We start from the raw sequence: 27,725 nt of genomic DNA, 5'->3' as shown, positions 1-27,725 counted from the left end.
ATCTGCTATCTGTGGTTCCCGATTCTGCACTATTGATCCTGGCTCTAGTTTCAGTTCTTGCATCTGTGGCTTCAATTATCTCAGTAGTTCTGCCTCGGGCTATTCTAGACAAGTGTACCCTGTGGTGGCCTTAGCAAATAACTCCCTGCACACAGGGCCAGTGCAAGGGTCTGTAGGACCCTAGGCGACCACCTAGACCCACCTAATGGTCGCATGGCCCTGCCTGCACATACATTTGGATACCCTGAAGGAACATGCATCTGCTACCAATATTCCAAAGGAACGCTTTGTGCCCTGCCTTCAACCTTGTCAAAAACGTATTTTAATAATAGTTTTCAAAATGATCATATGCACATAAGTTGCTTTGAAGACTGGTGTAACTTATGCATGCATTTGCAAATTTTCTTATGCAGGTTTTTATGAATTAATCCCCTAACTACTTTTTGCTAAAGGAATGGATATAGTTACTATATAGAAAATTAGTTCCATTTGGGTTATCTATATTTTTTCTTTACCAGACAAAGCAAAAATGTTTGGCTTCTTACCTTATCTAACTATAAATTTGTAGGCTTGGTACAATTAATCTTTAAAATGCATTACCACAAAATTGGTCTCAATAATTACTTTGCTGTTCCTTTTCCTAACATAGTGACATGGTATTTCTCATTATGTTCATTTTCACTGTATTTGTGTAGGGGGGAAGGGAAGGATGTTTTAAATAACACTAATTATTTCTGTAAATCACAACTCATTTAGGTGTCATTAGCTATTTATTTTATTTTATTTATTTATTTATTTATACGGTTTTTATATTCCGTTGCACAGTAATATTCATGATGAATCATTATTATACTGACATCATATGTTTTTTGTGTGTTTCTTTTCATTGGAATGCATTAATATAAAAACATGAGTCCAAACTGAGAAGTCTGGATAATCAGAGAGAAACTGAAACAGTTCCATATCCGATCATATAAATCCAAGTCATTCATAGCACATACAGTACAAATTCCCTACACACATCTTCACAGGGAACTGGATTATATCAAACTATTTTCTTTTTTACCTCAAAGTGTAAAATGTCAAGATATGTTTCTCCTTAACTGTTTATCTAGGTATTCTGGCAGCTGGGAAAAGACTGGACAAAACATTTGCATACAAAATATGGAAATCAAATTTAGAATTTTATCTGTGCTTTTCAGCATAATCTTTTAACACACACCTACCATTATCAATGCTAGATTAATAAATCTAAATAACAGTTGCTGCAAAATATTTATCAGTCATCATGTATCAAAGGTTAAAAATAGATCCTTACCTGGATATCATTTAATTGCTTCAGAATCCGACATGTTAATTGTGGTCCATTCTCCATTGTTGGGATATGCAAATTCTTTTAAAGAATTATAGACAATTAAAAGCAAGTTACTATAGGAAGGCTGAATGCAAATGTTTCAGAAAAACTAAGGAAAAGGCATCATTACTCAATAGTAATTATCTTGTTTACATAATAAATAAATGTATTTCAGCTATCAGCAGTGTAGCACAAATAAACTGAAATAGGTTACATTTGATATATTTAATGCACGGTTAAAACTTATAAGCCCTATCCATTTCTTTACTTCATATATATATCTATATTGGGGACTCCTGCCTGCTTGGACATCCGTGGCCTGCCTCTATTAGCTGGATAGAGAGAGAGGAGGGACCAGAGAGTGGCGCTGACGTCATTCAACTGCGCTGAAGATTCCCCATAAAATCTTTGTGGCAGCATCAGGCAGAGGGAATCCTGCCTGCTTGGACATCTGTGGCCTGCCTCTATCAGCTGGATAGAGAGAGAGGAAGGACCGGATAGTGGCACTGATGTCATTCAACTGTGCCAAAGGTTCCCCAGAAAATCTTCATGGTAGCAGCATGCCAAAACCATGTTCCAAAGAGGCTGTGCCCCTTCTCTCTGTTTTTCTCTCGCCTTGATATGGGCCAGAAAAGAAAGGGGAAGATTTATCTCCCACAGACAACATTGACACTGGTGTGTGGGTCTGATGGACTCCCATTTAATTCATATTAATCCATCATTTAATACTTCTGGGGATTCCACGGATGCTTTACTGAGTCCCAAAGATCATCTGCCACCTACTATGCCCAAACAGTTACAATTAGAGCTAGATGAATTTTGCACCCCAGTAGGTTTGGAGTCCCCAGAAAATAAATTGAGGACCTTACCAGTTGGAACTCACAGTTCCTTTGTTCCCACTTAGACTTCCTCTTATGAGTCTCTTACTGTGAACAATGAAGGTCTTTCAGACCTACCCCACCCACTTATGAAGGGTTTCCTATTGAATCTAAAGTTGTCATTCCACAACCGGTTCTTCAGTCTCAATCCAACTTTTTGGTAGTTTCAGAGCCATCAAAAATTTTCCTGAGAGATATTTGACGATAGATGTCATGTCTGGAATTGTCATTAACTCAACCAATGTTACAAATCTTACAATTTTCATCAGCAACATTTGCCAACATTAATGAGATGGATCAAAGGATAAGGAAAAGTGTAGCTTCTGTTGGATCCCAGGATACTGTTATTTCTGAGTTACAATCTACTGCAGTGACAATGATTAAGGACAATACTACCATATTTTTTGAGGTATAGATCATGTTTTTTTATACTGAGATCGGAGAGTGCAACCTATATTAAGGGATGACCTATTTATGAAATTTACAAAAAAAAAATAATTGTCATATTTATTTAAGAATTTTTGGTAAATGGTGAATGGCAGGAAAGGCTTTTCCCCGTATTGTAAAAGCATTGACTGGTGACCACTGCCCGGGATGTGTTAGGTATACTAGGCATGGCGCCATTTGAGGATGCATGGGCACCATGTTTAAATGTGCAGATGGTGAGTGCTTTTAAAAGAATTCCTGACCGTACTGGAGGCATTGGATTGTAATTTGACTTTTTGTGCTGTTGGGGGAGCAAGGCTGATAAATGTTTGGTGGTATTGGGGGAGCAAGGCTCATAAAGGTTTGGCAGTATCGGTGGAGCGAGGCTTATAAATGTTTGGTGGTATCGGGGGAGTGAGACTGCTAGATGTTTTTCCATTAACGATGTTCGGTGCGTGTGCTCATGGTTGGAGTGCGGCCTACATTAAGTGGCAACTTATTTATTAATTTTACAAGATTTTTGCCATTTTTTTTTACTAATGCTACCTAATGCTTCAGCAATACCTTATAATGTGAAAAATACTGTAGTCTTCATTATAAAATTGAGTTGATGGAAAATAAGTCTAAATCTAAAAAAATACGACTATTTATTTTCCTAAAACTTGATGGTTGTTGGGAATTGAGTTATTTAAAACATATGCTATAGAAGTACTGCAATTTTCAGCTGATAAGTTTTTCATGATTTCTAATTGCTATTATGTACCTGATGCAAAAAAAAAGCCTTTAATATTGTAGAGCCTTTGTTGCGCTGGAGGTGGATCCTTGGCCTGGCGCAGGATTGGTACGGCCCTCTGAGGGGACCCAGAGGGCGCCTGCCACCAGGAGGCGGAGCATACAAGGAGACAGAGGCTAGCTGGAACTTCACCAATAATGGCCTGGGCGCTCCGCGAGTTGAGCCCTTGGATACCCGGACTGCCTGGGCTTAGGTGGCCCTCTGGGGATCTTCTGGAGAGATGATGGAGAGGTGTGCCCATGAAGAGTAGAGGTGCACGGCTGACGGTGAACAGACTAGCTAGACCGGAGCAGAGAGTACCGGAGACCACGGATACGAGGCAGGGACTGAAGGTCCTCCGGGCAGAGTAGGCAGCGCCTAGTAGTCTAGCTCGAGGAAGGACACAGGCAGCGTCAAGGCAGGCGGACCTGGTGGTCACAGGAAAAGTGAAGAGAATGTCCGAATGGTGCACAAGGGTCAAAGCCAGGGTATCCATCCGAGGATGGTCAGCCAAAGCAAGGGTTAGTTCCAGGTATCAGTCCAAGCGTAGTCAGGGGCAAGCTGTTGCGACTGTCGCTGCCCGACATCTTCACTCTGCCCTCTTTACCTCTGTGGCGACTCCCTCCAGGTCTGAAGGATGGCTGGCTGCTGCGGTGTCTCCCTGCCGTCTTCCTCCGGCGTCCCCGGACCGGCTCGACGCTGCAGATCCGCCATGTTGCCTGAAGCCTAGGGCGCGTGCGCTCCGAGTGAAGTACCACAAGGGCGCGAACCTCAGGGGCGTCCCCCTGAGATGACGTCATCCGCTTCCAATATTTAAAGGTCTCTGTTATCGCTATCAAGCTGAGTTAGCAAGGGCTAGCGGTTGGGTTAAGACTAAGGTTTACTCTGGTTACCCTGCCTAAGCTACTCTGCCTCCTCAGACTTACCAGAGGTACCCGCTCCTTGGGGGCCTCGCTCTCTCTTTGCTTTTCAGGTTACAGACAAGAACCGGTACTCGCTCCTCGAGGGCCCTCATTCCTGACTATCTGCTAATTCTCTTCTGCCTGGAAGTTATCACTGTCTACAACATTGTGAGTTACCATCACTCTCTCAGAGCTTTCCCTGGAACCAGGTACTCGCTGCTCGAGGGCCTATCCTTTCCAGCTCCTGAGCTCCCTGAGACCAATATGTGAGTGTTGTCATCTAGTTCTATTTTTGAACTCTGCATACCCTGCCTACTCACTATCTACAGTATCTCAACAGCTCAGCCATCCAGGGATCGCTGTTCCTGTATCTGAGGGACTTCAGCCCTGCCGGGCACTTCAGCTCACTACTGCCACCTCTGGAGGTTTCAAAAACCTGTTTAATAAAAGAACTAGTGTGTGTCTGTCTCCATACTCTAAGCCTAGCTGGTGGTCCCTCTCGGGATCTTCCCCCGAGGGCGTGGTCATCTGCCACCGGCCCAAGGATCTACCTACTACTATCTCCAGCAGTCTTAATACAACAGACTGCTAAACTCCGCCTACGGAACATTACAGATTGCAACTCCTATCTGAGTGCTCCTCCTATCAGATAGCGGATTACTACACAAGCAGAGGTCAGTTCCAGGTATGAGTCCAAGCGTGGTCAGCGGCAAGGAGAGGTCAGTTCCAGGTATCAGTCCAAGCATGGTCAAGAGTAAGCGAAGGTCAATTCCAGGTATCAGTCCAAGCGTGGTCAAAGGGCAAGCAAAGGTCAGTTCTGGGTATCAGTCTAAGAAACGTGGAACAAGACTCAGGAACGAAGGAACACAGGAACAAGCGCTGGAACACAGGAAGTACCACAGGAACACAGAAGCAAATGCAGGAACACTGGAACAAGAACAGGAACACAGGAACAGACGCAGGAACACTGGAACAAGCACAGGAACACTGGAACAATGGAACAAGCACAGGAACGCAGGAACGAGGATGGCAACTAGCTCATACAATGGTGACGACCCGTTTGCCAAGGCGAAGAACTGGGGAAAGTAGTTGATTAAGGTGACATCATCCCTGTGCGCCACGGAGTGAGTTCCCACTGCGAACCCTTTAAAGGGCCGCGGGTTCCGCGCGCGCACGCCTAGGGGTGTGATCCTGACGAGGGAGGATGCCGAGGGCCTGCGAGTTGACACAGGGCAGCCTGGGAGGTCGAGGGCCCGGACGGAGCAGGAGACGCCGACGAGGAGCGCCGGGGACAGCAGCGACTGGCTGCGGGAGAAGCCTGTTGGAGAAGGGCCTGTTGGAGCACGAACAAGGTGAGCAGGGCCATCCACAGTGGGGCCGTGGACGGAGCTTGCAACAGCCTTCTTCTCCTGATATGTGTGCTCCTAGTGATAGTTTTAATCCTTCTCAGTTTCTTTAAAATTCTCGAGAGCTAGCAAAGGGACACTTATTGTTTACGTTACGAGTCAAATAAAGAATTATTTTTTTGGGCAATTCTTCAAATTTAAAAATATTTCCTGTTATGGGCAGTAGATTCTGATTTTTTAGACATCTCTAGGGAGACTAAGGAGAGAAGGAAGCTTTCTTTTCCAACTTAAGCCCCATGTCTTAAAGATTGGGGCTACCTTCTTCCTGAGATTTCCCTTTAAGTGTAAGGTAGTCTATAGTAAGAACAAATTTATTTTTGTAGACCCTACCCACTTAGGAACCTTTCTTGAGAATAAAGAGCAAGTCAGTTAAACCCTATTGGGTTTAGGTGGTATCACTTGGACTGTCTATTAATAGTGGCTTATAATTTTTTCTTCGTCTTTGTAATTACCTGGTAATCCTCACTGCTTCTTTGCTTTTTTAATGTGGACATATGATATGAAATATGTATAGATGTGCTTATTGAAAATTCCTTTTCACTGCTTTTTGATTTCACAATTATGTGATGAAAAATTCATAAACAAACACATATATATATATATATATATATATACACACACACACATTTATATCTACACCTTTCTAAATATATGTATAGACAGATAGACAGATAAGTCTTCTGGCAGTCAGTTGATCAATCATGTCTGTTATAATGTCATGTCTGTCTTGGACCACCAGATGGTGCCTGGAACAGTGAAAGGTGCAATGTGCAAAGATAATATGCTCTGACTGAAACACAATGTTACAAACCCACACAGGCACACATGCACACACACAAAGGCATACACATGCAGGCACACTCACAAATGCACAGGCACACACTGGCAGATAAACACACACACAAGCAGAAACACACTCACAAAACGCACACACATACAAGGCATATACCGGCAGAGAAACACATACAATCATATACACACCCACACCGGCGCATGCACAAACACACACACACAAGCAAATGCTCCCCCTCCCCCCTTACGTATACACACATAGGCAGAGGCACCCATATGCACAGGCACAGGCAAACATACACACACACTGGGTGTTATTGAACTGACAACCTGAGAAACACTGGCTAATGTTTGCTTCTGTGATTAATTCCTGTCTGTGTTTTAATTTTCTTTATAGTCTGTGTTTCATTTCTTTATAGTAAGATATTATTCTAGTAAGTTAATTTGCTGTTTGCTGCATAAAGTTAAGAACCTCCCCCCCAAACAAAAAAGCTCTCCAGCTTTTAATCTGTTAAAATCTCTCTCTTTTGGAGTTAGCTGGCACAAATAATCTGTTCAAACTAAAAATTGGGGCATAAAGACTGTTTTTTAAAACAATTGACCAAAAAGCAAAGACAACCGTCCAGAAGTGCCCTGCTTTACCCAGTTTGTCCCAGGCTAAACTGTTTGACTCCCTGCCACCCTACCCCTGGGGCTTGTTTTCTAATAAAGACTGCCTAACTTACCATTGGCAGCGAGATAAATTAGTACATTGGTAACAGTCAAGGAAATACACATCACAAATTACCAAGATGAGGACTATCCAATGTAACTGATGTGGAGCCTTTATTCTGAGGGAAAGCATCTGGAAACTTAGAGCTTGCCCAATTTGTGCACAACTCTCTTCCTTGAAAAAGGAGCTGACTGAGATTAAAGATCAATTAGCTTCAATTAAAAGTATTACACCCACATTGCATTACTCAGAAAATAATTCCCCAATATCACAGAAAAACCAGGAGTCAAGAAAAGGAGATTCATTAGGCTCAGGTAGGACCCACAGTCACCCATTCTTGACAGATGGGCAGCCAACATGTATACCCCCCCACTCAAACAGGTCAGTAAGAAATTCTTTAAAATCCAGGAATACAGTGGGCTCTGGTAGAATTAGACCTGTGATGAGGAGACACACAATGTACCAAATGCAAAAAGAACAAAAAGCCTTCTCTATATTAAAAACTGAAGAAGTTCTTGAGAAAAACATTGAAGTGTTACCAGAAAAGAGAGAAAAAACACAATGCATGCAGTATTTCAAGATCCATAACCAAAAGAAAAATCTAATTGAGATGGATAACTTTGTCAACAGTGGCACAACTACAAAAAGAAAGAGTGAAGTGAATAACAAATCTCAACTAATGTCTCATAAGGAGTCCAGGAAAAGCAATAACCTTAAAGAGAGTACCTGGAAGGCTATGACCACAAATGCTCATAGTTTGGGAAATAAAATCCCAGATCTACAGGCCCTAATGGCTGAGGCAGAATTGGACATTGTTGCTATCACAGAAACATGATTCACAGAATCTCATGAATGGGATACAACAATACCAGGCTACAACTTGTTAAGGAAGGACAGAGAGGATAGAAAAGGGGGAGGTGTGGCTCTTTATGTCAGAAACAACATCCAAGCATCTGAGCTGCAAGGAAGTTGGGGTAAAGAAGAAGCTCTATGGGTCGACCTAAAAAAAGATGACGGAGCGTCCATTTATATTGGAGTGGTTTACAGGCCTCCAAACCAAAAGGAAGAGCTGGACAGAGATCTGGTTGAAGACATCCATAAGATAGGTATGAAGGGAGAAGTGGTGATCGTGGGTGACTTTAATATGCCAGATGTAGACTGGAAAATCCCATCTGCAGAAACTAAAAATAGTAGAGCGATAGTGGATGCCATGCAAGTATCTTTGTTCAAACAAATGGTGTTGGAACCCACGAGAGAAGGAGCTATACTCGACTTAGTGCTCACTAATGCAGATAATGTCTCAGATATCCAGGTGGGCGCCCACCTCAGCAGCAGTGATCATCAAACGGTATGGTTTAATATCACTAAAAGAATAGGGAAAAGAACCACAAAGACCCGAGTTTTACAGTTCAAAAACACAGACTTTGAGGAAATGGGGAAGTACCTGGAGGAAGAACTTAAAGGATGGGAGAACGAGAGAGATGTGGATCAGCAGTGGACCAATCTAAAAGGAGCAATCACCAAGGCAACTGCTCTATATGTTAGAAATGTAAAGAAAAGCAAAAGAAAATTGAAACCTATCTGGTTCTCAAAGGAGGTGGCTGACAAAATTAAAGCTAAAAGAACAGCATTCAAGAAATATAAAAGATCCCAAAGGGAGGAGCACAAAGAAGAATATTTGTATCAACTGAGGGAGACAAAGAAATTAATCAAGTTGGCAAAAAGTCAAGCAGAAGAGAGGATTGCCAAGGAGATAAAAAATGGTGACAAAACATTTTTCAGATACATCAGCGAAAAGAGAAAGGTCCAAAGTGGTATAGTGAAATTGAAAGGTGGTAATGATCAATGTGTGGAGAGAGACGAAGAAATGGCAGAAATATTAAACGAATACTTCAGCTCTGTGTTCACTAAAGAAGACCCTGGAGAAGGACCATCTCTACACAACAAGAAACTGGAGGGAAGTGGAATAAATGAAAATCCTTTTACAGTAGAAAATGTGTGGGAAGAGCTAAAGAACCTGAAAGTGGACAAAGCCATGGGGCCTGATGGGATTCATCCAAGGATATTGAGGGAGCTCAGAGATGTTCTGGTGGGTCCGCTGTGTGACCTGTTCAATAGATCCCTAGAAACGGGAGTGGTGCCGAGTGATTGGAGAAGAGCGGTGGTGGTCCCGCTTCACAAGAGTGGGAACAGGGAGGAGGCTGGCAACTACAGACCGGTTAGCCTCACTTCGGTGGTGGGAAAAGTAATGGAGTCACTGCTGAAAGAGAGAATAGTGAACTTTCTACAGTCCGGAGAATTGATGGACCAGAGGCAACATGGATTCACCAGGGGAAGATCCTGTCAGACAAATCTGATTGACTTTTTTGACTGGGTAACCAAGGAATTGGATCAAGGAAGAGCACTCGATATCATATACTTGGATTTCAGCAAAGCTTTTAATACGGTTCCGCACAGGAGACTGGTGAATAAAACGAGAAGCTTAGGAGTGAGTGCCGAGGTGGTGACCTGGATTGCAAATTGGTTGACGGACAGAAGACAATGTGTGATGGTAAATGGAACCTTCTCTGAAGAGAGAGCGGTTTTAAGTGGTGTACCGCAAGGATCGGTGTTGGGACCGGTCCTGTTCAATATCTTTGTGAGCGACATTGCGGACGTGATAGAAGGTAAGGTTTGTCTTTTTGCGGATGACACTAAGATCTGCAACAGAGTGGACACGCCGGAAGGAGTGGAGAGAATGAGACGGGATCTAAGGAAACTGGAAGAGTGGTCGAAGATATGACAGCTGAGATTCAATGCCAAGAAGTGCAAAGTCATGCATATGGGGAGTGGAAATCCGAATGAACTGTATTCGATGGGGGGGAAAGGCTGATGTGCACGGAGCAGGAGAGGGACCTTGGGGTGATAGTGTCTAATGATATGAAGTCTGCGAAACAATGCGACAAGGCGATAGCAAAAGCCAGAAGAATGCTGGGCTGCATAGAGAGAGGAATATCGAGTAAGAAAAGGGAAGTGATTATCCCCTTGTACAGGTCCTTGGTGAGGCCTCACCTGGAGTACTGTGTTCAGTTCTGGAGACCGTATCTACAAAAAGACAAAGACAAGATGGAAGCGGTACAGAGAAGGGCGACCAGGAAGGTGGAGGATCTTCATCAGATGACGTACGAGGAGAGATTGAAGAATCTAAATATGTACACCCTGGAGGAAAGGAGGAGCAGAGGTGATATGATACAGACTTTCAGATACTTGAAAGGTTTTAATGATTCAAAGACAACAACAAACCTTTTCCGTAGGAAAAAAATCAGCAGAACCAGGGGTCACGATTTGAAGCTCCAGGGAGGAAGATTCAGAACCAATGTCAGGAAGTATTTCTTCACGGAGAGGGTGGTGGATGCCTGGAATGCCCTTCCGGAGGAAGTGGTGAAGACCAGAACTGTGAAGGACTTCAAAGGGGCGTGGGATAAACACTGTGGATCCATAAAGTCAAGAGGCCGCCAATGAAGAGTGGGTGACTCGCCAGAATGATGGCTACTGCCTGGAGACAATACCCTTATTCAATAAACATACACATGGTTACTGAGACTCCAACATCACTCTAAGCTTCAACAGCAAGAGGAAATGTGGAAAATAGGATTTGCACTCACAAAGAGGGGAGTAGCTGGCTTGTTACGGCGGTTACTACCCCAAACCAAATAAGCCTGATACTTCACTTTCGATGCATATCCAGCATGGCTCTCTGCTTCAACGGCATGGGAGAAAGACTGATACATCACGCATTTCCAGCACAGCTCTCTGCTTCAACGGCAGGGGAAAAGAAAAACTGATACTTCACGCATATCCAGCATAGCTTCAACGGCAGGGGAGAAGAAAAAAGGATTCGCACTCACAAAGCGGGGAGTAGCTGGCTTGTTACGGCGGTTACTACCCCAAACCAAATGTGCCTGATACTTCACTTTCGATGCATATCCAGCATGGCTCTCTGCTTCAACGGCATGGGAGAAAGACTGATACATCACGCATTTCCAGCATAGCTCTCTGCTTCAACGGCAGGGGAGAAGAAAAACTGATACTTCACGCATATCCAGCATAGCTTTCTGCTTCAATGGCAGGGGAGAAGAAAAACTGATACTTCACGCATATCCAGCATAGCTCTCTGCTTCAACGGCAGGAGAGAAGAAAAACTGATACTTCACGTATATCCAGCATAGCTCTCTGCTTCAACGGCAGGGGAGAAGAAAATCAACCAATAAGGGCTGTATAACATAGTCTGGGTAAAACAAATAAGCATGGGTGTAGCTTGCTTATTGCGGCGGTTACTACCCCTACTACCCCTAACTAATCAAGCTAGATATTTCACTTGGATGCAGCTCCATCACTGCTCTCTACATTAATGGTGGGGATGGAAGGGAAATAGAACCAAGAGCTAAGAGAAACAGATAAGTATGAGAGAAAAAATGTGTGAAGCTTGCTGGGCAGACTGGATGGACCGTTTGGCCTTCTTCTGCCGTCATTTCTATGTTTCTAATATGCTCTGTCTACAACACTGTCTCTTGCGCTTTCACACATAGGAACAGGCAGGCATCGGCACACACACACAGGCAAAAAAAATTAAAATTCTGTGCAGAAAAACTTAAAATTTTGCAAAATTCTGCAAACTGTATATTGGTCAAAATAACACAATTTACATGACAGTCTTTAAGTAATTACATTTTAAATTAATACAGAAAAAAGTTATTACTTAAAGATGCAGAATTTTAAATATTTTGAGCAGAATTTCCCTAGAAATTAACTGTAAGATTATCCCTTCCACTCGCTCCCCTGGCCACTTTGCCCTGTTAGGCCCCAACTCCTCCACCTGCCAGTATTTCTCCCCTCCACCTCTAGGCTCAACCCCTTCCACTCTATTGCCAGTCCCAGAGTTTGACCCTGTTCTCAGTACTGCCCCTCACACAGGTTCCCTCTGTCCCTCCCTCTCTCACACACATGCTCCCTCTCTCTAATACACATATGCACACCCTCATACAGGTCTCACTCTCTTGCACATACACACACATCCCCTCATACAGGGCCCTCTCTCTTGCATACACACCCACACAAGCTCCCTTTCTCTTTCACACATACATCCTCACACAGGCTACCTATGTCTCTCTCTCATGCACCCCTTCACACATGCTCTGTCTCACACATACACACATACACAATCCCTTCACACAGACTAGCACCCTCACATACACATAATCCCTTTTTCATACACACAAGCTCCCAATCTCTCACACACATACACACTCCTTCACAATCTCCTCATATAGGCTCCCTCTCTCTGAAACCCACACTCAAGCATCCCCCCTCCCCCTCTTATCTCCCATGCTCTCTCTCACCCTCCCCTCATATAGGCTTCCTCTCTGAAACCCACACTCAAGCATCCCCCCACCCCCTCTTACTAACCATGCTCTCTCTCACCCTCTCCTCCCCAACACCCTCTCCCCTCTCTCACCGGCATCCCCGCCACCCCCCTTTACCTCCCCTGCTCTATCTCACTCCCTCCTGTTCTCTCACCCTCCCCTCCCCTCTCTCTCATCGGCATGCCGCGAACGGAGTGCGTCCTGCGTGTGCTGCGGGATGCGCTCTGCTTGTGGCAAAAATGAAGGCCTGGTGCTCTGTTCGCGGCGAAAAGGGAAGGCCCCCATTTGCCGCGGGACTCGCTCTGTTCGCGGCGAAGATGAAGGCCCAGGCGCGCCGTTCGCGGCATACAGGGGTCTTCCCCTTTTTCTGCGAACGGTGTGCCGGGCCTTCATCTTCGCTGCGAATGCAGCATGTCCTGCGGTACACGCGGGATGTGCTCTGTTCGCGGCATGCCGGGGTCTCGTCTGCTATTTTCTGCGCAGAATTTGGCAACCATGAAAGTAAATTGGTTAAGGTTAGTAACTGCCACTCCATGCACTCTTTTTATTTCCATTCTCTAGCATTTAGGGATCCATGGTGTTTATCCCATGCCTTTTTTAATTCATTTACTATTTCTGTCTTCTCCACCTCTTCCAGCAGATCATTCCAGGCATCCACCACCCTCTGCATGACTAAATATTTCCTAATGTTGGTTATGAGTTCCCCCTCCCCTTGAGTTTCATTTTATGACATCTAGTTCTACTGTCTGTTTTCCAATAGAAAAGGTTAAAAGTTTGTGCAGCATTAAAACCTTTCAGGTATCTGAAGGTCTGTATCATAGCTCCCCTGCACCTCCTCTCCTCCAGGGTATACATATTTAGATTCTTCAGCCTCTCCTCATAAGTCTTCCAATACAGAGCCCACACCATTCTGGGTGCCTTTTTCTGGATCACCTCTGTTATGTCTCTATCCTTTTTGAGATACGGTCTCCAGAACTAAACACACTACTCCAGGTAAGCCTCATCTAGGACCTGCACAAGGGTATTATCACCTCCTTTTTCTTACTGGTTATTGCTCTCTTTATGCAGCCTAGCATTCTTCCGGTTTTAGCAATTTCCTTGGCGCATTGCTTTGCGCCTTCTGATCTCCAGATACTATCACCCCAAGGTCCCTGGACCTATCTTTCCCAGTCCCTGGACCTGAAACTTTTACCCCCCAACATATATAGCCCTTTTACATTACCGCACCCCAGATACATGACTGTGTACTTCTTGGCATTGAATCCCAGCCGCCAAGTCTTTGACCACTCTTCAAAGTTTCTTAAATCATTTTTCATTCTCTCTACTCCTTCAGGCATGTCCAATCTGTTGCAGATCTTAGTATTATCCGCAAATAAACAAACTTTACCTTTATCCCTTCTGCAATGTTGCTCACAAACAGGCCGATACAGTACAGTGCGCTCCAACGTAGCGCACTGTTAGCCTGCTATTGGACGCGCATTTTCCCTTACCCCTTATTCAGTAAGGGGAGGAAAACGCGCGTCCAACCCGCGGCACCTAATAGGGCCCTCAACATGCAAATGCATGTTGAGGGCCCTATTAGGTATGCACGCGGGATACAGAAAGTAAAATGTGCAGCCAAGCCACACATTTTACTTTCAGAAATTAGCGCCGACCCAAAGGTCGGCACTAATTTCTTGCGGCACCGGGAAAGTGCACAGAAAAGCAGTGCACTCTCCGACTTAATATCATGGCGATATTAAGTCGGAGGTCCCGAAGAGTAAAAAAAAAGTTAAAAAATAAATAAATAAATTTGAGTTCAGCCCGCAGCTGTCGGGCCGAAAACCGGACGCTCAATTTTGCCGGTGTCCAGTTTCCGAGCTCGTAGCTGTCAGCGGGCTCGAGAACCGACGCCGGCAAAATTGAGCGTCGGCTGTCAAACCCGCTGACAGCCGCCGCTCCTGTCATAAAGGAGGCACTAGGGACGCGCTAGTGTCCCTAGCACCTCCTTTTGCCCTGATCTACCGCCGGGCCTCATTTTAATACTGCATCGCGCGCACTGGCGAGTGGCCGGTGCGCGTGCCGGGAGAGCGGGCGTTCACCCGCTCTTCCGCAGACTTTACTGTATCGGTGTGAAAGATACTGAACTGAAATGTTCCAAAACCGAGCCCTATGGCACTCCATTTAACTCCTCTCTATAGAGTAGGTTACACACTATCTCCTGTCAGTCAACCATTTGTAATCCACTCCACCATCTTGGCGCTGACTCCCAAAGCTTCTAATTTTATTCACAAGCCTCCTATGCGGGACTGTATCAAAAGCTTTGTGGAAACCTTGTAAATCACATTGAGTGCTCTTCTCTGATCCAATTATCTTGTCCAGTTCTCTTGCCCAATCAAAAAAAAAAAAATCAGATATGTCTGACAGGATCTTCCCTAGTGAATCCATGATGCCTTGGGTCCAGTTAACCACCAGATTGTAGATAGTTCACTATCCTTTCCTTCAGCAGAGATTCCATTAATTTTCCCACCACGGAGGTGAGGCTAACCGGCCTATAGTTTCCAGCTTCCTATCTGCTACCAGTCTTGTGCAGTGGAACCACCACTGCTCTTCTCCAGTCACACGGCACCATTCCCATATCCAGGGATTTATTGAACAGATCTTTCAGTGGACCCACAAGCACATCCCTTGAGTATCCTGGGATGTGCCTCATCGGCCTCATGGCCTTGTCCAATTTTAGTTTTCCTAACTCTTCTTATACATTCTCTTCTGTAAACTGAGTTTTGTCCACTCATCTCCCATCTACAGTCTTGTCAACCTGCAATGGTCTTTCTCCAGGGTCTTCTTTAGTGAACACCGAACTGAAGTAATAATATTTCTGCCATTTCTTCATCTCTCTCCACACATTGCTATACCACGAAACCTCCCTTCTTTCTTTGATATATCTGAAAAATGTTTTATCATCTCACTTTACCTTTTTGGCAATAAGTTTTTCCACTTGAGCTTTTGCTTTTCTGATTTCTGTTACGCGCCCCACCCGCGGTCGTCCCACGCATGGGACTGCTCACTTTTGGGATCACACAGTAGGTCCCAGTCCTGTCTCCCTCGCGGCCCTTGCAAGTCCAGCTAGGCCCTGGTGTCCCGCGGCAGCGGTCACCGGGCCTTCAGTCATGCGCCGAGCCTCACGCCAGGCCTCGGCGTCTCGGCAGCTAGCCACGCCCCTAAGCGTGCGTGCGCGCGGACCAGCTGCCCTGATGTAGGTTCCAGGGCGGGGCCTAGTTCCCCGGCGCACCCTGATTGAACTCATGTTATAAGGAAGTTCCTGGCCTCACTGCCTTGGCAATCGGGTCGTTTTTTTCCTGAGATTGCCCTTGCTTGTGTTCATGCTTGCTTGTTCCTAGTCTCGTTCCAAGATCCTTCTGTTCCAGTTCCGTTCCTGCTTGTACCTGCTCCTTGCCTGCTTGTTCCTGTGTTTGTTGTTCGTCTCCCTGGTCTTACTTCAGACTGACTTTCTGGTAAAGTCCTCAGCTTGTTCCTGACCTGCCTGCCTGCTGCCTGCCAAAGACCTCAGCCTGCTCTTTGACCTTGCCTGACCTCTGGATCGTGACCCTTGCTTCGTTGACCACTCCTCGGACTGATTCTTGGACTTTGACCCTGTTCGCCTGACCTTGCTTGATTTTGGCTCTGTCCCTAGCCTTGTCCTCACCAATCTGTTTCCAGCTTCGAACCCGATAGCGCTCTCCCAGTGTCTGTGAGCACGCTGGACTCTGACTCTCCCAGGAGACCCTGCGAGGCCCACCTAAGTCCCAGCGGCCCGGTTCCCTACAGGCTCCTCCCGGGGGGACCTCGGGCTTCCAGTGGTGAAGACCTACACTGCCTCTGTCTCCTTCCATGCTCCACCCCCTGTGGCCAGTCCCTGTACTGCCACAGGACAGGGGTCCACCCCCGAGCACAACAATTTCTTTCTTTGTCTCCCTCAGTTTCATCAGATATTCTCCCCTATGTTCCTCTTTTTGAGCTTCTTTATACTTCTTGAACACTGTTCTTTTTGCCTGTATTTTTTCAGTCACCTCATTTGAGAACTGGATCTGTTTCTTTTTTCTCTTACTTTTGTTTACTTTAACATATAGATTTGTTGCCTTTGTAATTCCTCCTTTTAATTTGGCCCACTATTGCCCACCTCACCCATTTTCTCCCAGTCTTCTAGTTCTTCCTCCAGGAATATCCCTCTTTTAACAAAGTCCATATTTTTGAAATTCAAAGCTCGGGTCTTTGTGTGACTTCTCTGTAACTTATTTGCAATATCAAACCATACCACCTGATGAACCCTGGTGCTCAGTTGGGCGCCTACCTGTATATTGGAGACATTATCCCCATTTGCGAGCACTAAATTGATTATCACACCCTCCCTCATGGGTTCCATTAACATTTGTTTGAGCAGAGGCCATTGAAGGGCATCCACTATCTCTCTACTTCTTGCAGATTTCGCAGAAAGGATACTCCAATCCACATCTGGCAGATTAAAATCTCCAATGAGCAACACATCTCCTTTCTTTCCCACCTTTTGGTTGTCTTCAACCATATCTCTGCCCAGTTCTTATGTTTGAATTGAATATCTGTAGATCACACCGATATAAATGGAAGCACCATCCTCTTTTTTTAGGACATCTCATAATGGTTCTTCCCTACCCTAAATCTCTTGCAATTCAGTTGATTGGATATTGTTTTTGACATAAAGAGTTACTTCTCCTTCTTTCCTGTCTTCTCTGACCTTCCTTATCAAGTTATAGCTCGGGATGGCCGTATCCCAATCACGAGAATTGAACCAGGTCTCTGTAACAACAATTATGTCCAAGTCCACTTCCACCAAGGTGTTTAGGGTTGTAACTGCCCTTCTTTGCAGGTTACCCTAAGGTTAATGAGGCCCTATCCAAGCCATAAAAGCAGGTGATAGCCAGACCTATGCCTCTCAACTATATTTATTCATTCTTTCTTTCTTGAGGTGAACAGAGGGCCTGCCATGGTCATTGAAGCACAAGAGCACACTGACACTGCTATACTATCATCATGCTTGAACTCGATTAAACTTTGCTGAAACAATGTAAACAGCCAGATAACAAACATATGTTAACTGTAAGATATTCCCAGATGGATCCTTTGAATGCACCACTAGCTAGTTGTACCTGACACTCTATTCAGGTTATCCCCATGCAGAATAAATTTTACCTTCTAGCTTTTCCCCAGTATCACTCACAAAGATACTGAACAGAACTGGCTCCAGAACCAATCCTTGATGCCCGCCACTTATCAACTTTCTCTCCTCAGAGACCTACTCCCAGACGGCTCATTTTATTCATAGCCTCCTGCATGGGACAGTATCAAAAGCTTTGCTGAAATCGAAGCTAAATCACACCAAGTTTTCATCCTTGATCTAATTCTCTAGCTAACCAATAAAAAAAAAAATCGATCAGATTTATTTGTTGCTTCAGATCCCTTAATTCACTTGATTGTATATAGATCAATGTCCTTCTCTTCAGCAGAGGCCCATCACCAAGGTAAGGGTAGTTTTCAGCCTTCTTCCACTAAGTAGTACTACCATTATCCTTCTCCATACTTAAGGCATCAGTCCTGTCTCCAAGGATCTACTGAACAGGTCTTTCAATGGGACCATCACCATCTCTCCGAACTCCCTGAGTATCCTGGGATGCATCTCGTCAGGCCTCATGGCCTTATTCACTTTCAACTTTCTTTGTTCCATCCAAATACTCTCTTCTGTAAATGGAGTGGTATCTATCTCACGCCCATCTGTACACTTTATTGTCAACTAGCAGTGGTTTTACTTCAAAGTCTTCTTTAGTGAACATTAAACTGAAGTATTTGTTTCATATTTTTCCTTTTTCCTCATCCTTCTCCATGCATTGATCCTTGTCACTTTGCACAGTCTTAGAATACCACCTCTGGCCTTCCTCTTTTCTCTGACATATCTGAAAAATGTTTTGTTGTCTCACTTTACCTCTCTAGCACTCCTTTATTTTATTTTAAAATTCTTATATTCTGCCCATACTACATGTAGCAGGATAATTTTAAGCAAATATATTCAGCGGGATGTATATACGAAGAGATCTAGCAAAGTATGAGGAATGGTCTAGAGTCTGGCAGCTAAGATTCAATGCTAATAAATGCAGAGTTACACACTTAGGATGCAAAAACCAGAGGGAGAGGTACAGTATGGGGGTAAAATTTTTCTAAGCATGAAAGAAAGGTGGGATCTGGCGCTGAAGGTATCTGATGATCTTAAGGTGGTCAAACAGGTAGATAAAATGGTGACAAAAGCCAAAAAGATGCTTGGCTCCATAGGGAGAAGAATGATCAGCAAAAAAAGGGAGATGATATTTTCTCCTGTATCAGATATCACCACTTCCAGTGGTGAAGTCTTCTCTGGAGTCTCTCGTCAGCGCCGCCTCCCGGCAGCAACACTCACTATGGGTCCCCACAGTGCAACATCTGCAGTCTCAGCCGGTCCAAGGGTCCATGACCATAACGGTTTGCAAGGCCATGGACCCGGCGGATCTCTCAACCTTGAAAGCCATTCCGAGGATTGCACAAAGGTTGCAACAGCAACAAACTTGCCTCGACTCACTGATGGCAACTGTGCAGAGGCTAGCGGACCGGGTGGAAGGAGCCGCCACTTCCAGTTCCCCAGTACCGGTAGCCATCCCTAATGCAGGGCCGACTGCGCCCATACAGATGCCAGCACCTTCTCGGTACTCAGGGGACGCGAAGTTATGTCGCGGATTCTTGAACCAATGTTATATCCGCTTCAACCTACTATCAGCGCAATTTCCCACAGATCAGATCAAAACAAGCTACACTATCTCCCTGTTGGATGGGAGGCCGTTGGCCTGGGCCTCTTCCCTATGGGAGCGGCAGGATCCCCACTTAGCCAACTTGGTTCAGTTCGTCACGTCCTTCCGACGGATCTTTGACAAGCCCTCCCGTGGATCTACGGCCGCGTCCGAATTACTCCAGCTACGGAACGGTAACCGTCCCTTGGCGGAATACGCCATAGAGTTTCAGACCCTTGCTGCCGAGCTGAACTGGAGAAGCAATAGCCTGCACGTCATATTCCTGGAGGGGCTCTCTCCATGACTTTAGGACGAGTTGGCGGCCAGAGATCTCCCGGACAACTTGAATGATCTGATTGACCTGGCTGGCCGCGTAGACCGCTGCATCCGGAAGAGGAGACTCGCTAGGGGATTTGGGGGCTCCGGAATCACGCTTCCTCGACCAGGCATTCTCCTCCTGCCTCCCCGGGGCCGCACGATGCCAAACCCATGCAGTTGGGCTGGGGTCCTATTTCCCAGGAAGAGAGGAGAAGGTGCCAGTCCCAGGGCCTGTGTTTATATTGCGGGGGTAAGGGACATTTCCTTGCCCGCTGTCACGAGCATCCGGGAAACGCTCGGACCTAGAGTCAATCGGGGAGTTAACTCTAGGTAACACCACCTCCACCTCCCCGTGTACCGTTCCAGTAACCCTGATTCTCCCGGATGAAAACTTTGACACCCTAACCCTGGTAGACTACGGAGCCGGGGGGGGGGGGGGGGGACTTTATCCTCCGGGACATGGTGCAGCAACTCCAGCTTGGGGTCCAACCTCAGGAACCCCCCATATGAGTGTCTTCGATCCAGGGGACCCCACTTCCTGGAACCATTTCCATACGTACTCAGCCACTAATGCTACGCAACAGCCTCCTACACGTTGAGGAGATCTCGTTCCTCATCCTGGAGAAATCCATACACCCAGTAGTGTTAAGACTGCCTTGGCTTCAGAAGCACTCTCCCATGATCAGTTGGGACTCCCTCCAGATTACATCCTGGGATCCAACCTGTTTTAATGAATGTCTGTCTGCCCGGCCTCGACCGCTGGTACCACTCTTGACAACTCCACTAGTGCTACCTCCCCAGTACCACGCCTTCCTGAGATGTATTTTCGAAGGAGAAGGCCAAACTACTTCCCGAGCATCGGCCCTTCGATTGTGCAATTAACCTGATCCCCGGCACCTTGCCACCTCAAGGAAGGGTCTACCCGAGATCACTCCCGGAGACTCAGGCCATGTCTGCCTATATCAAAGAGAACTTGGACCGAGGGTTCATCAGACCGTCCAACTCCCCAGCCGGAGCCGGGTTCTTCTTTGTAGGTAAGAAGGACGGGTCCCTTCGACCCTGTATCGATTACTGCAGCCTGAACAGCATTATGTGGCATGACTGCTACCCGCTACTCTTGATCCCAGAACTATTGGATCGGCTACAGGGAGCCAAGGTCTTCACAAAGTTGGATCTCCGGGGGGCATATAATCTGGTGAGAATTCGGGCCGGTGACGAGTGGAAGACCACATTAAACACAAGAGATGGTCATTACGAATATCTCGTCATGCCCTTCAGTGTCTGCAATGCCCCGGCTGTGTTTCAGAACCTCATGAATGAGGTACTCAGGAAGTGATTGTTTACCTTGATGACGTGTTAATATATTCCAAGGACTTGGAGGCGCACCACCGAGATGTCCGTCAAGTACTGCAGAAACTGTAAGAGAATCGGCTTTATGCCAAATTGGAGAAATGCCAATTTGAACAGGAGTCACTACCCTTTCTGGGGTACATCGTATCCTCCACAGGGTTCCATATGGACCCAGAGAAGGTCGTCGCAATCAAGAATTGGCCTCAGCCTGTGGGAGTCAAAGCGCTTCAGCGGTTCCTCGGTTTTGCCAATTTCTACTGGCAATATATCCCACACTATTCCCAGATGGTGGCCCTGCTGACAGCCCTCACCAGAAAGGGGGCCGATGCTAAGAACTGGCCGGCGACGGCCCTACGAGCCTTTCAGGAATTGAAGGATGCTTTCCTCCAGGACAAATGCCTCCGGCACCCAGACCCTCAACGCCAGTTCATCGTGGAGGTCGACGCCTCCAACATGGCCGTCGGGGCTGTCCTAAGCCAATTATCCAATGGGGATAAATCCCTGCCCTGCTCCTATTTTTCACGCAGGTTCTCGCCCGCAGAGAGGAACTACGGCATAGGGGATAAAGAGTTGGCCATCAAACTAGCATTCAAAGAGTGGCGCCAGTGGTTGGAAGGGGCCCAGCACCCGATGGTCATGTATACGGACCACAAGAACTTGGAATACCTATGCACCCAGCATCTTAACCCCAGACAGGCCCGGTGGTCTCTCTTCTTTAGCCACTTCGATTTCCTTCTCCGCTACCGGCCAGCAGACAAGAACATACAGGCGGACGCCCTTTCCCGTACAGCGGAGACGGAGGATACCCCGAATCCAGCACAGTAAATCCTTGACCCGGCCAAAGTGCTCCTTGCGGCCTCCGACGTGGTCCCGATGGGGAAGACAGTGGTGCCTCTCCGACTTCGAAAAAAGGTCCTCTCTTGGGCTCACTACTCCCTGACCGCTGGTCATCCGGGAGTAGCTAGGACCCAGGAGCTACTCTCTGAGTTCTACTGGTGGCCTCAGTTTAAGAGGGACGTCCATCTCTATGTCAGCTCCTGCCCTACCTGTGCCCAACAGAAGATTCCCACCGGTCGTCCCTGGGGTCTTCTTCAGCCTCTACCTGTCCCCACTGAGCCGTGGACCCACTTAGCCATGAATTTTATTGTAGATTTACCCATCTCTGAAGGGAAAACTGTTATCTGGGTCACTATAGACAGGTTCCCTAAGATGGCTCACTTTGTGCCCCTCGCTAAATTGCCCTCAGCACCCGAACTGGCAAACCTGTTTACTCATCATATCTTTCGCCTTCATGGACTCCCTCTACACATTGCCTCGGACAGGGGCTCCCAATTCACGGCGAAGTATTGGAGGGCTCTCTGTAAAAAGTTTGGGGTCCAGCTAGACTTCACTACCGCATTCCTTCCCCAAGCTAACGGCCAAGTAGCACGCACGAACCGGACTTTGAAGACGTTCCTCCGGTCCTTCGTAGGAGACGTACAAAATGATTGGGTGGCCTTACTCCCGTGGGCGGAGTTCTCTTACAACCACCACCAGCATTCCGCCACCGGTAGGTCTCCCTTCTACACAATATATGGGAAACTTCTTCGACTTCCTTTGCCATTACCGTTGGAAGTGCCGTCGCCAGCTGTACAGATCACGGCCCGACAGTTGCGACAGGCGTGGAAATCCACTTGGGAGAAACTTCTCCGCACTGCACTCATTGCGAAAAGATTTGCGGACCGCCTACGATGGCCAGCCCCGGTATTTCTGCACGGGGAGAAGGTGTGGCTAAGCACCAGATACCTCCGCCTGCGGCTTCCTTCGATGCGTCTGGCTCCGAAGTACATTGGCCCGTTCGCTATCAAGGAAAGGATAGGGGCAGTTTCCTACCGCCTCCGTCTCCCAGCCACGCTCCGGGTTCACAACGTCTTCCACGTTTCCCTGTTAAGCCATTGGTTCTCTCTCCCTTCCATAGGAAGATGCCTGCACCAGCCACTCCTGAGGCACAAGAAGATACTGTTTATCAGGTTAAGGAGGTATTGGACGTGCGGTTCTGCCTAAGACGTTGGGAGTACCTTCTCTTGTGGGAAGGTTATGGCCCCGAAGAAAATTCCTGGGAGCCTGTCGTCAACATCTTGGACAAGGACCTTCTCCACCAGTTTCACGTGATTCATCCAGGTAAACCCAGGCCTCCAGGAAGGAGGCGTAGGAGGCGGGGTACTGTTACGGTCCCGGGCCGTGCCCCGGGACCTCCACTCACCTCCCGGAACGGGCCGGCCCTGGGAGTCCCTCCACTTCGGCCCCAAAAGCCCGAAATGCTGCCTTCTGCGGCGCTCTCCCTGCGAGGGAGACGCTGCGACGATACGCAGCTGGCCCCGCCCCCTAGATGCGCGTGCGCGCACCAGGGCTTCAGTCTTAAAGGGGCCAGCGTGGGAAACTCAGGGTCAGCCTCCCACTGACGTCAGATGCTGCCGGGTTATTTAAACCCGGCAGTCACTGACATGCCTCGCCTTGCAACGAGGTTCACTCAATCCCCTGAGTTGCTAGTTGCTGCTTTGGATCTTGGATCGTCTCTTCTACTTCTGGCTTCTGACCCGGCTTCGTCCATTGACTTCGTCTTCGCTCCCGATCCTGGTTTTGGTTTTGACTTCTGACTTCTGGCTTCCGACCCGGCTTCGTCTATTGACTTCGTCTTTGCTCCCGCTCCTGGTTTTGGTTTGGACTTCTGACTTCTGGCTTCTGACACAGCTCCATCCACGACTCTGTTTCCAGCTTCCGCCCCTGGATTTGACTTCGGACCTCTGACTTCTGGCTTCTGACCCTGCTTTGTTCCAACTTCTGTTCCCTCCACCTCTTCAGGGATCCGGTTCTTGCTGGCCCAGGGGATTCTCCTAAGTCCCAGCGGCTCGAGTTCTCACGGACTCCTCCCAGGGAAGCCGCAGGCTTCCATGGGTAAAGACTCTTCCAGTCTCCTGAGCCCTTCCCTCAGCCTCTTCAGGGATCTGATTCTTGCTGGCCCAGGGGATTCTCCTAAGTCCCAGCGGCTCGGGCTCTCACGGGCTCCTCCCGGGGGAGCAGCAGGCTTCTGAGGGTAAAGACTCTTCCAGCCTCCTGGGCCCTACCGTCCTCATCGACCATCTCTTCGACCGCTTCCTGGATCCTTGGTCGCAGAGGGTCCCACCTAAGTCCAAGAGGTCTGGGTCCCTACAGTGGTGAAGTCTTCTCCGGAGTCTCTCATCGGCGCCGCCTCCTGGCTGCGACACTCACTGTGGGTCCCCACAGTGCAACATGTGCAGTCTCAGCCAGCCCAAGAGTCCATGATCATAACACTGGGTCTGGATGGTGTAGACATGGGCCTTCCAAGAAGGCATTCTTCAGGTTTTAGAATGCCTCTATGACCTCGAGGGGCCAGTCCTTGGTATTAGCACCCTTAAGGGTAAGAGCAGTGAGAGGGGTCGCCATGATGGAATAGTTTGGGATAAACTGTCTATAATAGTTGGAAAATCCGAAGAATTATTGTGGTGTACAGAGCCCTACTGGGCAGGGCCAATCTCTGATTGCTTTTATTTTCTCGGGGCCCATGTGGTATCCATCACGGGAGACTATGTACTCAGGAAGGGAAGCTCTTCAAGCTTCAAAATGCACTTTTCCAGCTTAGCGAACAAATTGCTCTCTCACAGGCGTTGCAAAAGTGTGTGCACATCTTGGCAGTGGGTGCTGAGGTCTTGAGAGAAAATTAATATCTCATCTAGGTACACGACTACACAAGTATAAAGTAGGTTGTGAAAGATTTCATTGATAATTTTTTGAAAACGGCTGGCGCCCTGCAAAAAGCAAAGGGCATGACTAGATACTCATAGTGTCCATCCCGAGTGTTAAAAGCTGTTTTCCAGTAATCACCCACCATGAGTTGCATGAGATTATATGCTCCTCTGAGATCCAGTCTAGTGAAGATTTTCACGCTTTGAAGGCAGTCAAAGAGCTCTGATATCAATGGCAAAATGGTCCTTTTTCATGATTGTGTTCAAGCTTCAATAATCAATGCACAGCCTAAGGGAGCCATCTTCCTTTGCCACAAAGAAGAAATCTGACCCCATCTGGGGAAGAGGAAGGGAGGATGCAGCCAAGATCTAAATTCTCCCAGATATATTCCATCATGGCTCAAGGCTTGGGGAGTGACAAGGGGTAGACCCTTTCCCATGGAAGCGTGATATCTAGAAGGAACTCGATTCTGCAATTGTATGACTGCTGAGGAGGCAGTGTCTCCACTTTTCATTTGGAGAAAATGTCTTTGAAGTCCACGTATTGCATAAGAAGTTCCAGAATCACCTTCGCAGTGGGCAGACAATAAAGAGGTTCTACCTAGTCTAGATAGGAGTCAGTGCATTCTTGGCCTCACCTGGTGAGCTGTAAGGTAGCCCAGTTGAACTGGGAACAATGTTCTTGGAGCCAGGGTAATCCCAGGTCAACAGGGTGGATAGCCTTGGGGATCACGTAGAAACTGATCCTTTCCTGATGGAAGAGACCATGTTTAATTTCACTGGTGTGGTGCTTCAGGTGATCTGGCCAGGCAGGGGGGTCTCCATGGATGGATGAGAATATGAGAGGAGATGCTCTCCAGATTGTGGGAATGCGAAGTTGGTTCATCAACTCTTCCATCATAAAATTCCCGCCGTAACCACAGTTCAGAAATACATGTGTGGAAAAGTGGGTGTGTTATAACTCCAAAATCAAGGGGATTAGTAATTGGGGAGCTGGAACAGTAAGGCTTAGGGTTACATCCACACTAGACCCTAGGTGCTAAAGTTTCCCAACTTCAGCGGGCACAGATCCATGAGGTGTCCCTGACCCATGCAATATAGACACAGAGGGGGTCATTTATCAAAATGCACTAAGGCGTTTTTGCATGCGTTAAGGGCTTATCGCATGCAAAAAGCCCTGTTAACACATGCGATAGGCCCTTAACGCATGCGAAAACAACTTTAACGCATGCGATAGCACCATATCGTATGGTGCAATGCAAATTTGAAAAAGAGGAGGAGTTAGGGGCAGGAGTGAGCTGGGTTTGCCAGTCTGTGAAGTGCTATTGCACAGACTTAATGCTGATTTTAACTACACCTTTTTCAGTAGCGTTAAGCTGTGTGATAGCTTGCATTATGGGGTGGTAAGGTGTTAGCGCATTTTGTGATGTCTCCTGAAAGGCCTGTTTTAGTAGGCTTAAAGCTCCCTGAGCAACAGTCTAGCCATCTGGAGAGAAAGAGAGAGAGAGAGAGATTAGCCATAATGTCCGCTCCCTAGATAGGTATTTGTATACCTATGGGAGGCCCACCTAGTAACTCGAGGTGAGGTTTAGGTATTAGTGTAGGGGACTGGGGCCACTTTGACATTCAACGTGAGACGTATGAACAGAACAGTGGTCTCTTGTGAAGATTTGATGACCTTTCGAGTGAGGAAACTCACTCCAAGACGATATTTGTGCAAGGTTCTCTCAACCTAGCTTGATGGACTCTCTACCTGGGTAACATCAAGATAGGTGGAGAGAACATTGAACAAATCTCATCTTTGGGTGAGTTTCCTCTCTCTGTAGGTCATCAAATCTTCACAAGAGACCACTGTTCTATTCGTACGTCTCACGTTGAATGTCAAAGTGGCCCCTAACCCCCTACACTAATACCTAAACCTCACCTCCAGTTACTAGGTGGGCCTCCCATAGGGATTCAAATACTATCTAGGTAGGTCTGTCTCTCTCTCTTTCTCTCGTCTGGGACCATTAACAATGGTCCCCCAGTGGTTGTATGCAGGAAATACAACAGGTATGGCACTTATCGCAAAGTCTGAAAATGTTATCACAATTTGCGCTAACTTAGCTCTTCACCTAGGTAATTAGCGCAAATTGCGATAAACTGTATATTAGCATAAAACATGCCCCTTTTGCTATCGCATGCGATACTTATCGCATTTTGATAAATCCAGGTCAGAGTCTGTTGCCTGTGGAGAAGCCTCTCTTTGGGCACTAGATGGATGCAGCCTATCTGCATGAGTTCTTCAGATGTGGTGGAGGCTGGAGGAACAGGAGTTGGAAATAAAAGCGGCTGCTGGAGCTGGGATGTCAAAGTAACGTTCCTGCGTGGGGGATGAACCTCCCGTGCCCTCTTCTATAGTCAATGGTCAGTCTTCCCAGTGAGGCACTAATCTCTTCCAAGGAGGCTGGGAGGTCTCGATCCACAAGATCATACTTGATCTTCGGTGCCATACTTTCAAGAAAGATGGCTATGAGGTAGTCCTCATACCAGTTGAGCTCAGTTGCTAGAGTGCAAACTCTATAGCATATTCCACCAGGTTTCAGGGGTCCTGGTGGAGATGCAGTAGTTCAGAGCCCATGGTGGTCATCAGGCCTGGCTCCTTAAAGACTGTCCGGAATTGGTCCATGAATTGCTGTAGGTTCTCCCAGAGGGTAGAGGCCCACGCTAGGACCATCCCATCCAATAGCGAGAGGATGTATGTGGTTTTCCAAAAGGTTGTCTGGAAACATTGGTGCTTCAAAGATCAGTGCCTTCAGCACTGATTCAAGAAACCCTGGCACAGTCTGGAGCCAGTAGCTAGGTTA

General features: G+C 46.9%; 1 protein-coding gene across 9 annotated transcripts in view; it reads right to left on the bottom strand.

Annotated features, from left to right (window-relative positions):
- The window catches only part of BCAT1 (branched chain amino acid transaminase 1), a 584,786-nt gene that overhangs the window by 152,350 nt on the left and 404,711 nt on the right, over positions 1-27,725 (bottom strand). For all 9 annotated transcript variants that reach the window (XR_003856480.1, XR_003856479.1, XR_003856478.1 and 6 more), the window contains one exon: positions 1,319-1,393. Coding sequence is in view for 6 of the 9 variants with exons in the window: in XM_029600154.1 (XP_029456014.1) it covers positions 1,319-1,393 (75 nt within the window). In the remaining 3 variants the exon portion in view is untranslated. The remainder of the gene's footprint in view (positions 1-1,318; positions 1,394-27,725) is intronic.

Source organism: Rhinatrema bivittatum, chromosome 4, assembly GCF_901001135.1.
Source record: "Rhinatrema bivittatum chromosome 4, aRhiBiv1.1, whole genome shotgun sequence".
Classification (NCBI taxonomy): domain Eukaryota; kingdom Metazoa; phylum Chordata; class Amphibia; order Gymnophiona; family Rhinatrematidae; genus Rhinatrema; species Rhinatrema bivittatum.
The sequence above is the reverse complement of the archived record's forward strand: the minus strand, read 5'-3'. Positions and strand labels throughout refer to the sequence as shown.